Raw genomic sequence first — 14,443 nt, 5'->3', positions numbered from 1 at the left:
TGTATGTTCTAAACCAATATTAACTCCAGTCTTAATAATTGGTGGCTGGTTTCAGGGATACAGAGATAAAAATTTCCAGTAAAACATGGGCAGGTAAGCAGCAGCAATCAAACACAACCTTAAAAATTAGAGAAATGCCCTTGTTCACTGCAGCATTATTCACAATAACCAAGATATGGAAACAACCTAAGTATCTATCAAGAAATGAAAGTGTAAAGAAGTTATAGCTCACACACACAGACACATACGTATACTGGAATGTTATTCAGCCTTAAAAAAGAAGGAAATTCTGACATTTGCAACAACATGGATGAACTTGGAGAATATCATGTTAAGTGAAATAGGCCAGACACAGAAAGAAAATTACTACATGATCTCACTTATATATGGAGTCTAAAGTAGCTGAATTCATACAAGCAGAGCATAGACAGAATGGTGGTTACCAGTGGGGGTTGAGGGAGAGGAATGGGAAGATGTTGGTTAAAGAGTATACAGTTTCAGATATGTAGGATAAATAAGTTCTAGAGCTCTAATGTATACCAGGAAGCTACAGTTAATAAATCATATTGTATACTTAAAATTCACTAAAAGATTAGATCTCAAATGTTCCCCCCCTCCAACAGAAAGTTAAAAAGAATTACTGAATGCTTACTATGTATCAGATACAGGAAATAAATTTAAGAACAAAAAAACTAAGAAAAATACATTAATTTCTCATGAAAATGAATGGTACTTTATAATTCCTGAGGCAAACACAATAGAAGAAACACAGTGAGAAAAGGGGAAATTCCATAGGTTAGTCAAGGAATCAGATAAATATGGGCTAAACAGGAGAAACAACTCAGGAGGCCTCTGAAATAGTTGAACTATCTATGGCTGACAACCCAAATGGGCCACTGTGAAAAGGGAATGGCCAGAAGAGGTTGATTATTAAGTCTTAATAATCAGAAATTTTGAGAATATTATTAAGCTTAGAAAAGGAATTTGGTAGCTGGACATTCTCTCCTCACACAAGGGAAAAAAGAAATTCTCCTCAGTGGGAATTTTAAATCAGCCCTGCAGTCTATTACTTATACATAAGGAGAATATCCCAACAGACAGGCTTGTGAACTACTACAGCAATGGTTATGCAAACGGCAATTTTGGAAGGGCAGAGGAGTGACTGTGGTAGTTGGCAAATCTAAGATGGCTAGGTTTGGGGAAGGAATGGGTACCAGTATTACCTTAGGGTCCCTTCCATCCTCATAATTCAGTGATTTCTTAATAACATATTGTACAGCAGAGGTTATAAAACATGATATAAATTACACTATTGAGAAGAGGGAAGGCAGAAAAATTTCATTCCTCCTGTTTAACATCTATGATATTACCCATTTAAAAGTCTTTTCACCCTTTGTATTAATTGGGCTAATACATATACCTTGAAGGTTAGGAAAAAAAGAGTATAAATGTAGCCCTTGCCTTCCCCCGACTCCCTGTGACAGAGTCTTGCTCTGTCACCCAGGCTGGAGTGCAGTGGCGCAATCTCGGCTCACTGCAACCTCCACCTCCCAGGTTGAAGCAATTCTCCTGCCTCAGCCTCCCGAGTAGCTGGGATTACAGGCACCCACCACCAAGCCCAGCTAATTTTTGTATTTTAAGTAGAGACAGGGTTTCACCATGTTGGCCAGGCTGGTCTTCAACTCCTGACCTCGTGATCCGCCCACCTCAGCCTCACAAAGTGCTGGGATTACAAGTGTGAACCACCGTGCCCGGCCAGCTCTTGACATATTTATAGCAATCTATCCCTTCACTAAATGGACCTATCTGGACAACCATGCTGTTTTAGTTCTTAAACCTGGCTCTCACTTCTTAATGCCATTAGTATATCTGTCTCTAGAAGTGTGATCTCTCATTTCACTCCCTGAACATCAAGAAATCAGATCATCTGGCTTATAAGAATTGTTTGTAATGTTAGAGTTAATTGGGCAATAAGAAAAGTGTTCAGGTAACTCTCTAGAGAATAAAATTGCCCAAAATCCGCGGCCCTTTAATAGCCTGTTTTGATGGTTTTCAAAGGCGTTTCTTCCCCAATTCCTTCCTAGTGTGTGATCATGTTCCTGAGACATGAAGTTGCTGGATCATTTAAACAATACAATTAATCTTTATAAGGTCCCATAGTAGAATTCTTAGATGTAAACGTGACTAAACGTATTTCTCAACACATAGATTGATTTATAAACTTATTGTTGCCTCTGCTATTAACCTTCTCTTCCCTATTAATAATATTATAATAAAAGCTATCATTTATGGAATTCCTTTGTGGAATGCCATTATGGAAATCCTGGCACCATGCTGGGCACTTTACATATATTATTTGTAATCCCACCACAACTGTGTTTGGAATAAATAGAATAATCATTTCCTGAATGAGAAAACAGAGGAAAAAAAGAAGAGTTGTTATAACTACCCCCAAGATCCTACAGCCAGGAAGTACTGCAGCTGGGATTTAAATCTGGGTCTATCTGACACCAAACCTCACCTTTCCACTCTGCAGACACTCTCTAATCATGTTACATCTACTGAATATTAACTCTTTGAGGATATTATGGTTCATCTCCTTAATAAAGACTACAATGATATTTCTTTACCATTATGATTCAGATATCTCAATCAAACTCAATATGCTTCTGAGTTGAAAATCCACCGAAGCAACAATGTAAACAGTTTGCGGTAATAATATCTGATCTAAAAAAAAGCAATGTTTGCTTTTTACAATTTAATGAGTATGGCATAATGATATAGCTTTTTTCTAATTTTACATAAACTTATGCACATTTGAAGAAAATAAGAACAATGCATCTGACAAAGCTGTTAGATCGCGAGGTCAAGAATAAAGTCTTATCTATTTCTATATATACAAGGACTATGCTTGGATATACAGAACACTCAATTGTTGATGAAAAACAGAATTAATAAGTCTCAAGTAATACTTTCTTCTGAAAGAAATATGTTAAGATACCTGAAACAGTTTTTGTTTTTTTTTTTTTAACAGAAAATAGAGCTCCACATTTCCAAAAGAAAAAAAAAAAAGTTTTTGGTCTGCAGATAAACTTCCTACCTCTCGATCTTTGAGTTTCATGGCGAGTACCAACTGATGCCTGTGGTTAGTGAGAGCCTCCCGGTAATTTCCTTTGGAGAAGAATGCAGAGCCCAGATTCCCATGAGCTCGGCATTCTCCTGTCTGGTCACCTGGATTGAATTGAGAAAATAAAAAAAAGAATTTCTTTAAATTAATAATGTTATTTATAATATATAATGGTCATCTTAATTTAAGAGACACAGATTTATTAGCTAAAAAGTATTTGTTTCTTCCACAAGACCCTATGTGGGGAGTTATTGTCCTAGAATTTAAATCTCTGGATAACAATTGCTATTATTGTCATAACATATAACTGCAGACAGGGACTTAGGTGTCTTGGAAACAAAAGGTTAAAGACCTTAACACAAACTGGCTGCTGTTTGAGTCCTCATTGCCTTGCTAATGACCTTTGATTCTAAACAACCATCGGCTTGTTGGTTCAGTCATTTGAATCCAAACCTACAAGAAAATATCTTTACAAGTATGCTGGTGGCAGATTCATCATGTCCTTTCTGTTACTCCAATCCTATAAGTCCTTGAATAATCACCATAATGACCATCATAATCATAAGCCATACTTATTTTACAAATGAGAAAACTGGGTCACAGAGAGGTTAAGAAACTTGCCCCAAATCACAAAGCTAGTAAGTGGCAGAGCCAGGATTCTAAACCCAGTAGTCAGGCTCCATAGTTTACATTCTTAACCTCTACACTATACTATCTCCTTCAACAAAATGATGATGCATCCTAATGAAGGAAAAAATTAAAACTACAATGAAAGATTCACCCAACAATGTTATCATTTGACACATTTTGTAAGCCCAAATCTCTGAAGAGGGCAATGAGTATGTTATTCCGCATCTCTTGGCCTTTTGGGAGTATTGGCACCTTGTTATATGAGAAAGCTGTAAAGACCTGAACAGTCTAAAACAGAGACTGTTCTAGGGGCACTCACTTTTTTTCTTTACTTTTTTTTTTTTTTTAAGAGACAGGGTTTTGCTCTGTTGCCCAGGCTGGAGTGCAGTAGCATTATCATAGGTAAGTGTAACCTTGAATGCCTGGGCTCAAGCAATCCTCCCACCTCAGCCTCTAGAGAAGCTAAGACACAGGTACACCATACCCAGCTATTTTTTTTTCCTTTTTTTTTTTTTTTTAAAGAAACAGGATCTCACTGTGTTGCCCAGGGTGGTCTCAAATTCCTGGCCTTAAGCAATCCACCCAAAGCACTGGGATTACAGGTGTGAGCAACCAGGCCATCACTTTTCATTGCATATTATTCTCATTCATGTCATGTTACTCAGCTTTCTTTGTTCCCTTTCTGCTCCGATATAGAGAAGAGAAGCATCACTCTACCTAAGGTTTTGGCTACATCCAAGTCCTGCTGCATATATCCAGTGCTCTTCTCTGTATTTCCAAGAGACCAGTAAGCACTGCTCAGGGCAGAGAAAACAGAACCTCTCAGTTTGAGGCTGCAGGTGCCAATCTTCAGTGCGGCTTCTAAGACAACCACGGAGGCCCCATGATGGCCAGCTGTCAGAAGTTCCTGCCCAACCACAGACACTACCACAAAGGGACTCTTGTCCAGTTTCATTTTCTGAAGCTGCTGATAAGTAGGCTCGAGGGAGTCTGAAAATAAATAACAATAACATAACAGGATAATGTAGGATGATACAAAAACAATCTTTTCTAATATGCTCTAGAAACAAATGTTTATCATACCTTTTGTGGCTTATTTCAAGTATAAACTCTTCAACCTTTATTCTAGCACCACCCTGTCCACTTATCTCATATGACTAGTATCACAAACCCCAGTCCAGTAATTTCCTTCTCCTCGCTCTTGCATGTATATGTCTTATCCTCTCTTTTGGCCTTTGTGATTATGATGTGCCACTTTCCCTGAATAGTTCCCTCTCCTCTGTCCTGTTCCCCTCTCAAAATATTACAGGCACATGCCTCAAGTCCCACTTGTACTGGGAATATCCCCAGGTACTCTGGCATACATTAATTTGTGTATCCAAACCTGTGTTGAATTTTAATAGTATTGCACAGTTTGGTCATTAACTATTTTAGAATTGTTCCACATGTATTAATTTTTTAAATATTTTTCCAGCTAAATCTAAATACTGCTGTAGGACTATCTATTACAACTCCATAGCAAGTGGCACAATGTGGGTACTCAGAAAACTCATCACGAACACAGGTGAAAGTCCCTAACATGTCTGGCATTTGATAAGAGGTTTGTCTGTGACAGGTCTTGCTCCGTCACCCAGGCTGGAGTGCAGTGGCATAATCTTGGCTCACTGCAGGCTCAACCTTCTAGACTCAAGTAAATCCTTCTACCTCGGCCTCCCAAGTAGCTAGGACCACAGGCACACACCATCATCCGTGGCTAATTTTAAAAAATATTTGGGAGAGAGGAGGTCTCATTACGTTGCTTAAGCTGGTGTCAAACTCCTCGGCTCAAGCAATCCTCCCACCTCAACCTCCCAAAGTGCTGAGATTACTGGTGTGAGTTACCATGCCCAGGCTGATAAACTTGAATCTGCATGACAGATTAATAAACCCTGTAAATATTTTTTCCTAGAAGATGCAATAAAAGAAGCTCTCCCAAGAAAACCTTTGTCATTCTCACTGGTAACCCAGTATCCACTGCTGCTTCTGAGACCAGTAGCCCCCCACTGAAAGAATATTATCCATTTTTGTTTGCAGTCATAAATGAAACCATAAAGAAATCATCTGAATTTATTTACTAAGATGTTGGTCTCATTTTATTTTCATATGGTATTAAAAGAACATAGACAGGTGTCAGTAAGCCACAGGACATTTTTTTCCCATTTGAAGCTAAGTTTGAATGTAGATTACCTCCAAGCTCCTTCTCGCAATTCTTTTTTTCTTTAAAGACAACTGCAGAGGTATTAATGATAGCCCTACAATAAGATGGCACTTATAAAGCATTTATTATTAGTTTTCCTGAAAAACTATTTCACATTAGTTTTTCCACTATGCACACGTAAAAAAATAATAATAATAAAAATAAACTATAAAAGGGGTGGTCTCTTTAAATCTTGAGTCTCCTAGCCACCAGTACTGCATTAAAATGCGATTTTTACAATTTATGACTGTGAATCTAAACTCTCAACTAAAAAGCTCTCGTCTGAATCAACACTGCCACAGAAACCTTGAAACCTGAAAACCTGCGGGTGCCTAAAGCATGTTTTCCTTCAATCAGATCACTAACAGAGAACAAAGAACATTTTTATAACTGTCAATATTCAAGCTGTGCAGAGTACTGGTAAACACTAGCTAACCAATGGGGTTAAGTACAGGCACAAGAACCCAGGAATTGCTAGAATAAAAAAGAACAATACCATAATGAAATATTGTGAGCAGAATTTTGGTAGTGTCTGCTGATGAGTTTGGCAGTCAATGTTGATCACATTAGCATCCCACTGGCCAATTAGCAGAAACAAAAATAATAGAATTTTAGAGTTGAAAAGACTTTTAAAATATGCTGTCTTAGAAATGAAGAATCTGAGTATTTAAGTGACTTACCCAAAGTTGGAAAGCTTGGGACACAGCCAAGATAAGAACACACTGCAGGGCTCTAAGCCCAGGTTCTGTAATATCACACCATGCAAGATTCTTGGTTGCTAGCAACATACAGCACTCTTGGCTGCTTGTAAGCAGAAAAGAAACAACTGAGTGACTACTGGGAAAGGTAGAAAACCAGCCCTCCAGATCCACAGTCAAAATCATACCACAAAAGCTGCCTAGTGAAGGCAACATAACCATTGCAACCAAACACAGGACACCATAGCTTACAATGCTCCTCCCCACACCACCTCACTGAATGCCACCCTTGGAAAATGAGTGTCACCATTGCCACTTCCACCACCAGAACAAATTCTGTGTTATCCTTTCTTCTTTGAACCTTTAGCTCCTGATTCAAGGATGGGGTCCCAGCTGCTAGGGAGAATGGGAAAATTAGGATCTGACGCTTTCAGCTTTTATTATAGATGGCAGAAGCAGAAGTGTATGATGGAGAATTCTCTAAACTGACAGCCCAAATTGACTGATGGCTAGCAAAGACACTATGCTTTACTTGGTGATATTTTTTCCCATAGCAACCACAGCTAAGTTAGAGAAACAGTCATCTAATTGAGCCTCTAAAATTACACAACAATGGTAGAAAGAAGAGTGAACACTGCCACAGAAATAAATATCTGGAAAATTCCCAAAAGAGAAAGAAATATTTAATTGTACAAATTTTCACTAGATGAAAATGAAACTGATGAAAGAGAAGTAGAAGATAAAATTTCCCTTCTCAGTATATAGGAAATACACTTCAAAAGATAAATTATAGTGCAAAGATCAATACAAGGCTAATATACAAAACATGCTACACGAGTTTGGAAAAGGGAGGGATTATCAAGGGCAACTGGAAAGCTTCATGGAAGCAGAACTTGATCTCTTGAATAAAGAGTAGGGCTAAGGTAAGTCTTTGCTATTTTCTGAGAGTAGAAGGTATTTTATGAAGAAGATTTGTCCTAACAGAAGTGCCAAGAGAAGATAGATACATGAAATGACACGGACTGCTTGAACTGACCAAAGAATATTTGTAGGGAAGGAAGTTGATGTGAAATAATGGGGAAAACACTGAGCTAAATACATACAGACACCTGTATTTAAAAGTCACATAGCCTCAGTCTCTCACTTGGTCAAATGTATAGGTTGTAACTGTGGTGATTGTTACACAAATCTATTCATGTATATACATATGTCTATGTGTACAGATATATACACACAAAAGTCCACTTCACTGTATATAAATTTAAAAATTTTTTAATATCAAATTTCTCTGCTTGGGCTGTAATTATGTCTCATTGGGCCACACCCACAATCAAAAGCTCTAGATATACAAGTGGTAAGATAAGTTTTCTAAATGTGTAGGTGATCACTACAATTATTTCCAACTCTATTATTCTAATTCCTATTTTAGAGTAAACTTGGGCTATTAGCAAAGGGACTAATTTTGTGATTTTATCAGTCTAGGTGAAACGGAGCTTTGGCAGCCCATAGCTATTAAGATGTTTTTCTTTCTAGAGTCTATGGAGATAATAGATGAAATAGGCAATGTCAAACCAACTCCATAAGAACATAAAGCCCTTTGCAACATCAATTCATCAACCACTAAGTGTTTTTGAAAGGTAAAGGCTTTAACGTTTTAAGATGAACAAAATCATATTTCCTAACATTTGAAGAGCTTGTAGGAATGTAGCAGAGGCTAATAATAAACAAAATCACACTCAACTAAGAGATATACTGTATTTCATCAGTTCTGAGGTGCATATTTATTCACATATTAACAGTCCCTGAATTTGGGATATAATACCTCTGAACTCAACAATGCTATGAAATGGTATGTCACTTTTATATCTAAAGGGGCCTAAAAGAGCTCTTTCAGAATACATAAAAATATATGTTATCATAATAGTCGGTAGTTTTTTTCTTTCTTTGTAATACATAAAATAATGAGGCCAAGCATGGTGGCTCACACCTGTAATCCCAGAACATTGGGAGCCAAGGCCAACGGCCCAGGAGTTCAAGATCAGCCTAGGAAACATAGTGAAACCCTATCGCTATAAAAAATACAAAAATTAGCTGGGTGTAGTGGCACAGACCTACAGTCCCAGCTATTCAGGAGGCTGAGGTGGGAGGATCACCTGAGCCCGGGAAGGTTCAAGGCTGCAGTGAGCCATGACAATGCCACTGTACTCCAGCCTAGGTGGCAGAGTGAGATCCTGTCTCAAAAATAATAATAGTAACTTTTAATCCAGAGTTCTTAGAAGTGGTAAGATGTGCTATAGGACCCCAAAAGAGAAAGATGTTATTAACTCTATCAGGTTAGGTCTGGGAAGGCTTCCCAAAGGAAATGGCACCTGAATAGAAATCAGAGACATAAGAAACCATAGTGTTTTCTAGGAACTGCAGGTAGTTTTAGTTGAGAATATCTGGATATAAGGAGGAAAGACAGGCAAGGTCTTTTCTACTAAGGCTTGAGAGAAACTTCTCCAGTGAGTGCTCATAAAGAGGACCTTAGGTACTAGGTAGTGTTCGTTCCACATCCACACCACTATGCCTGCCCTAAACATAAGGGCAATTAGTACTGCTGCTACTTCCACTCCTCAGTGAGAAGAATGGCACCACGCTGCAGAGGAAAAGGCATCCTACAGAGGCCTGCCTTTAGATGCTAGTTCTTGACTTTCAAAGCAACATTAGGAGATAGATATTATAATTTCTCTCTACAGATATAGACTGAAGTATAGAGAAAGGAAGCAATCTTGCTCAGCCAACGGACTGGCAAATGGCAGTGCTGGAATTAGATTCCAATCTTTTGGGGGAAGAAGTTTATGTTTTTGCGTTTTGGTTTTTGTTTTTTGTTTTTTTGAGATGGAGTCTCACTCTGTGTGTCACCCAAGCTGGTGTGCAGGGGCACGATCTCAGCTCACTGCAACCTCCGCCTCCCGGGTTCAAGGGATTCTCCTGCCTCGGCCTCCTGAGTAGCTAGGATTACAGGTTCCCGAGCCTATGTTTTTAAGAAGGAAGCCTCCTGTGAAAAGTGACTCCCACCTAAAAGAAAATCAGAGGGAATTAGCCCACTAAGGGTAGACAATTAGGCAAATAAAAGGTGAGTCGCAACTTGACCCTGCAAGAAAAGCTTACACATTTAACAGGCATATTCCATCAGCACTTCATAAAATCAGCTTCCCTGGGTCCCCAGGAGCTGGTAGAAACACCACAACAGGTGATAGACCATAAATGTAATAGTTTTTGGATTGCCAAATTAATAGGAAGAGAGACAATATACACAAGAGGTTCTCAGCAAGAAGCAGCCCTAGCATCTTTAAAGAAACAAACAAAGATAAACTCAATCTCACTTGGTAATTACATTAATAAATCCATGGTTGGCAGTAATAGTATGCTACAACAACCAAATTTGCTTAAATGTTTGTAAGATACCACAAACTGAAATTGCTGAAAGATTATCTAAAAAAAAGAAATAGAATATAGTAAAAGGATTACTTGAGAAATCATGTAAAAGAAAGTTTCAATTTATACTTATATTTATTTTATATTTTCATTAATGATTTAAGAGAAACACATCATATAAAATAACGTAAGTATAGCCACAGGATAAAAGGGTTAGCTGATACCTGATTTGTGTGCATGAGCGAAACTGAGAAACTAAAGTAAAACAGATTTAATTCAGTTAGAAATACAGGCGACAATAATCAAAAATCAAATGAGCGTCAATGTGGAAAAATATAATGTATTTATATGGGGGAAAGGGTATATTAATATAGGTTGTCCCTGACTTAAAAAAAATAAAATCTTAAAACTTCCACAAAGACTAAACCACAGGAACACTGTGCAGGTCATGAGAGCTTTGTCTGCTTACAGAAGCACCAAGACCAGAAAGTTTTCTCTGCTGCATTCAAGGATTACAAAACAGGCTGGTCTGAGTGCAATAGTAGTTACAACTAACTGATCACAACCAGTTACAGATTTATCCTGCTCCACTCTCACTGCTTCACTTGACTAGCCTTTAAAATACAAAATATATATATATATATAAACAACTGACATAACAGATCAGACGTATATGTAAAGTGACCCAAAGTGCACAGCTATGCAACAATGGCAAAACTTAGGAAGTTGCAGGAGGCTAACAGTGGGCAGCAAATGATGAGAAATTTTGTCAGTTACAACCATATGACAAAAAGAGAGGTCATTAAGATGTAGGATGATGCACAGAACAATACTGTGCAACGTAACATACTCCATAAATTGTTGATAAGAAAAGCCCACCTGGAATAGATACAGTGGTAAAGGCAATGCTAAAAATAAATGAGATAAATTAAATTGCCTTAAGGGAAGAGAAGAAGATACTGAAGCACTCCAGGCACCAGTAAGAAGTTGCTTTCTCCAGGTTCAGCCTTAGGTCAGTTACATAAGATGGGAAAGAACCTGGTAGAGAAAACCCTAAGGCAGCTCTGAGCTATTTCTAGCAGTGCAGGGACGATTTCCCTACATTTATCTAAATAGATCGCTTCAAAGGCAAAATGGTAAGTATGATTCTACTGATCTCAACACATTCACTCCAATATTCTAAGGCAGCAGCAGAAGCACCTCAGAATAAAGAAGTAATATCTTCATGAACTAAATAAAAAATGTTGCACATAAATTCCTTTTGGAGGGGTATAGGGAGAGAACAAGAAAAAACTAGAAAATGGAAAGGAGAGATAAAATGACTTTTTTCTTGTTGTCCATTCTGCCCCTGCTCCCTAAGCCCTGGAGCTCCAAAATGCATCTGCTCTAAGTCGGAGTTTATTTATTTATTTATTTAGAGATGGAGTCTCACTCTGTCACCCAGGCTGGAGTGCAGTGGCACGATCTCGGCTCACTGCAACCTCCGCCTCCCAGGTTCAAGGGATTCTCCTGCCCCAGCCTCCTGAATAGCTGGGATTACAGGCATGTGCCACCACGCCCAGCTAATTTTTGTATTTTTAGTAGAGACGGGGTTTCAGCATGTTGGTCAGGTTGGTCTCAAACTCCTGACCTCATGATCTGCCCACCTCGGCCTTCCAAAGTGCTGGGATTACAGGCGTGAGCCAACATGCCTGGCCAGTCAGAGTTTATTAACAGCAGGTCCCTAGGAGGTTTCAGCCTGTGGCAAAATCTCAGCTTTGTAGAGTTTATAAAATCGCATGAAGAGAGGTTTTCTTAAGACTTTCTTCCTAAAATATGAAATCCCTGAATTTCAAGAAAATATTTTTTATAGCTATAAATTACCCAGAGACCAAATCAGTACCATTTAGTTTATCAAACTTTTATTTGGCACATACTTTGAGCCAAGTATAATACTAGCCAGTATATTAAAAATATCTAAGGCTGCAAACATTTTCAAAACTAGATAAAATGTTGAATGATGCTGCCATCAAAAATTTTAGGTTCATTTTTCCATAAGAAAAATTCAAAAACATACCACTTCAGACTGAAAAAGAGAGTTCTGCTTGACATACCCTGATTAAAATGAATCATTATTAGCTGTCTACTGTCTATCATAAATCTGCCTCGGTGTCTCTATCACTCCCCAAAGACAGCAATTGCTATATATACTTTTGGTCAAATCTTCCCAAGAATTCATTCCTCAAAAATCAACATTCCTCAAAATGAAGCCAATCTGTTTTGGGCCTCAGAACTCCTCCAACCTCCACAGTACCATTTTCAATCCATTCTTTTGTTTATTCCAGAATATCAACCAGCGTAAATTAGAAGTAAGAACAGGGATAAAATATGTAAACTGGTATCTGTCTTGTTTCTTTCTTCTTTTAATTTTTAATGCTCCTCTGAAAAATTTGAGGCACAGCCTACAATTAGATGTGTATTTCTTTTATGAAATATAAGAATGTCAAATGTCTTCTCTTATTTGAGTATTTCTAGAAGGCATATATTGGTCCATCTGAGAAATCAATTTCCTACTAAAAGTGTTGTGGTTTAGAATTACAGAATTTCAGACTACAGAAAAACTATAAGGGTTTTTAAATAATCCTGAAATCCAGAGAAGTTGATCCATTTACCCATTGTCATACAGTTAGTGAAAAATTTAAGAATGTAATGTAGGTCCACAAACTTCTATGTGAGTGGCCCTTCTACCATGCTATTCTGCCTCATTAACATCACTTGTTGGCAGTTATTCTTGATCTTCCTTGGTCTAAAATATCAAATCTTAGCTAATTTGATAACCTATCAGTTCTCTGTGCCTGAGCCTAAAGTCTTGGAAGGCTAGAAACCTTCTTCTTTAAATTAATGTTATACCAAGTACTTTTATCATATTTACCTCTCATGGGAGATTTCATGGCGGCTTCCACCATCCCCACCAGAAGCTGGAGACTCTTGGGGTCTTGAGCCAGTCCAGATGCAAAGGCTGCCAGGGCATCGGCATGACGTCCAAGGTACTGGAGGGCAACACCCTGTCGGAAGTATGCCTAGAAATAAAAGATATATAATGCATGTTTTGCCTGTGCTCCAACAAGACCGATGGTGATTCTTTACTAGAACAACAGGTCAGCAGAACGAAGATTGAGATGTACTTGATTTAAAAACCTAGTGAACAGTTCGTGATGAAATGAACTAACTTCTAACATCATAAGCATACTTTCATCAGGCAACTTCTACTTAAAATTTACATCTTTTCACTTCTAAGACACATCAATTTTATCACATTCTTTGATATTTATTCACACACTACCTTTATTGTTTTTGAACTATTTAAAAAATATTTCTTATCCCACCTTTAATGCCGTAAGCTCCTCAGGACAGGGACATGAAGATTTCTTTATATCTCACCTAAGTATCTGGTACAGTGCAAAAATAAATGAGATGAATTCTACTTATTTTCTATTTCCCGCTCTTAAATAATTATAAAGGAACAAATCAGTGTGTGATTACTATTAAGATAATTTTAATAATGAGTAACACAACATGGCTACTTACTTTTAATGTGTTGTTTCAAACATAGTATTTCAAAGCAATTACCTATATGTGTGCTTTGCTTAGAAACCAAAAAAGGTTATTGTCCTTTGTATTCTTTAATTGAATTATTTTAAAAAATAGTATTATCAATTGTGATTATAGGAAAAGATTCCTTGTTCCAACTAACTGCAGAAAAGACCAGAGAATTAATAAGACATTTAAATATTTAAATTTTAGAATAGTTTTAAGAAACTGCCATTTGTTTTCTTTTCTCTTTTTCTTTCTTTTAATAGAGGGTCTCACTTTTTCAACCAGGCTTCAGTGCAGTTGCACAATCCTAGCTTACTGCAGCCTTGAACTCCTGGGCTCAAGCAATCCTCCCACCTCAGCCTCCCAAAGTGCTGAGATTACAGGCGTAAGCCACTACATCCAGCCTGCAGTTTGTTTTCAAGTACACAGAGTAAAACCAAGCAGGTGACAAAGTGTTACCTGTATACAACCAGCAAATTAGGTGTGTACCTAATTAATACATGCAAATAACATATAATTAACATATTCATTGCTTATATGACAACATCTGCTTCTAAAATACCTGGTCTCCTATTCAACTGAAATTCTCTTACAATTCTGTTTATAACACAAACGTATTTTTTTCAGTCCAATATACTTAGAAATTGTTACAAATTGTATTCTTGGGATCTAAATGAAGTTTCCAACTCCTAAAACTATCACTCAATACAAAATACACAATTTAAAATTTTTATATTACAAATGCATATACACAGA

At 37.5% G+C, this 14,443-nt stretch overlaps 1 protein-coding gene across 1 annotated transcript; it reads right to left on the bottom strand.

Annotated features, from left to right (window-relative positions):
• Window positions 1-2,759: 2,759 nt before the first annotated feature.
• LOC105543009 (tetratricopeptide repeat protein 28-like) lies at window positions 2,760-13,073 on the bottom strand. Its single transcript, XM_011984741.1, has 3 exons — window positions 13,023-13,073; window positions 4,475-4,747; window positions 2,760-3,231 (listed from the first exon to the last, which is right to left on the bottom strand). The coding sequence occupies exons 1-3, from the start codon at window positions 13,054-13,056 to the stop codon at window positions 2,993-2,995; spliced, it is 546 nt and encodes a 181-aa protein (XP_011840131.1). The 5' UTR covers window positions 13,057-13,073; the 3' UTR covers window positions 2,760-2,992.
• Window positions 13,074-14,443: the final 1,370 nt, after the last annotated feature.

Source organism: Mandrillus leucophaeus, unplaced genomic scaffold (genome assembly GCF_000951045.1).
Source record: "Mandrillus leucophaeus isolate KB7577 unplaced genomic scaffold, Mleu.le_1.0 Scaffold2726, whole genome shotgun sequence".
Classification (NCBI taxonomy): domain Eukaryota; kingdom Metazoa; phylum Chordata; class Mammalia; order Primates; family Cercopithecidae; genus Mandrillus; species Mandrillus leucophaeus.
This window is presented reverse-complemented; position numbering and strand designations above follow the sequence as displayed.

Coding starts and splice junctions, on each gene's coding strand:
- LOC105543009 (XM_011984741.1), bottom strand. CDS start 13,056: ATGGTGGAAGCCGCCATGAAATCTCCCATGAGAG. Junction 4,748..13,022: donor CATGAAATCTCCCATGAGAG/GTAAATATGATA, acceptor ATTTATTTTCAG/ACTCCCTCGAGCCTACTTAT. Junction 3,232..4,474: donor GGATGTAGCCAAAACCTTAG/GTAGAGTGATGC, acceptor AATTCAATCCAG/GTGACCAGACAGGAGAATGC.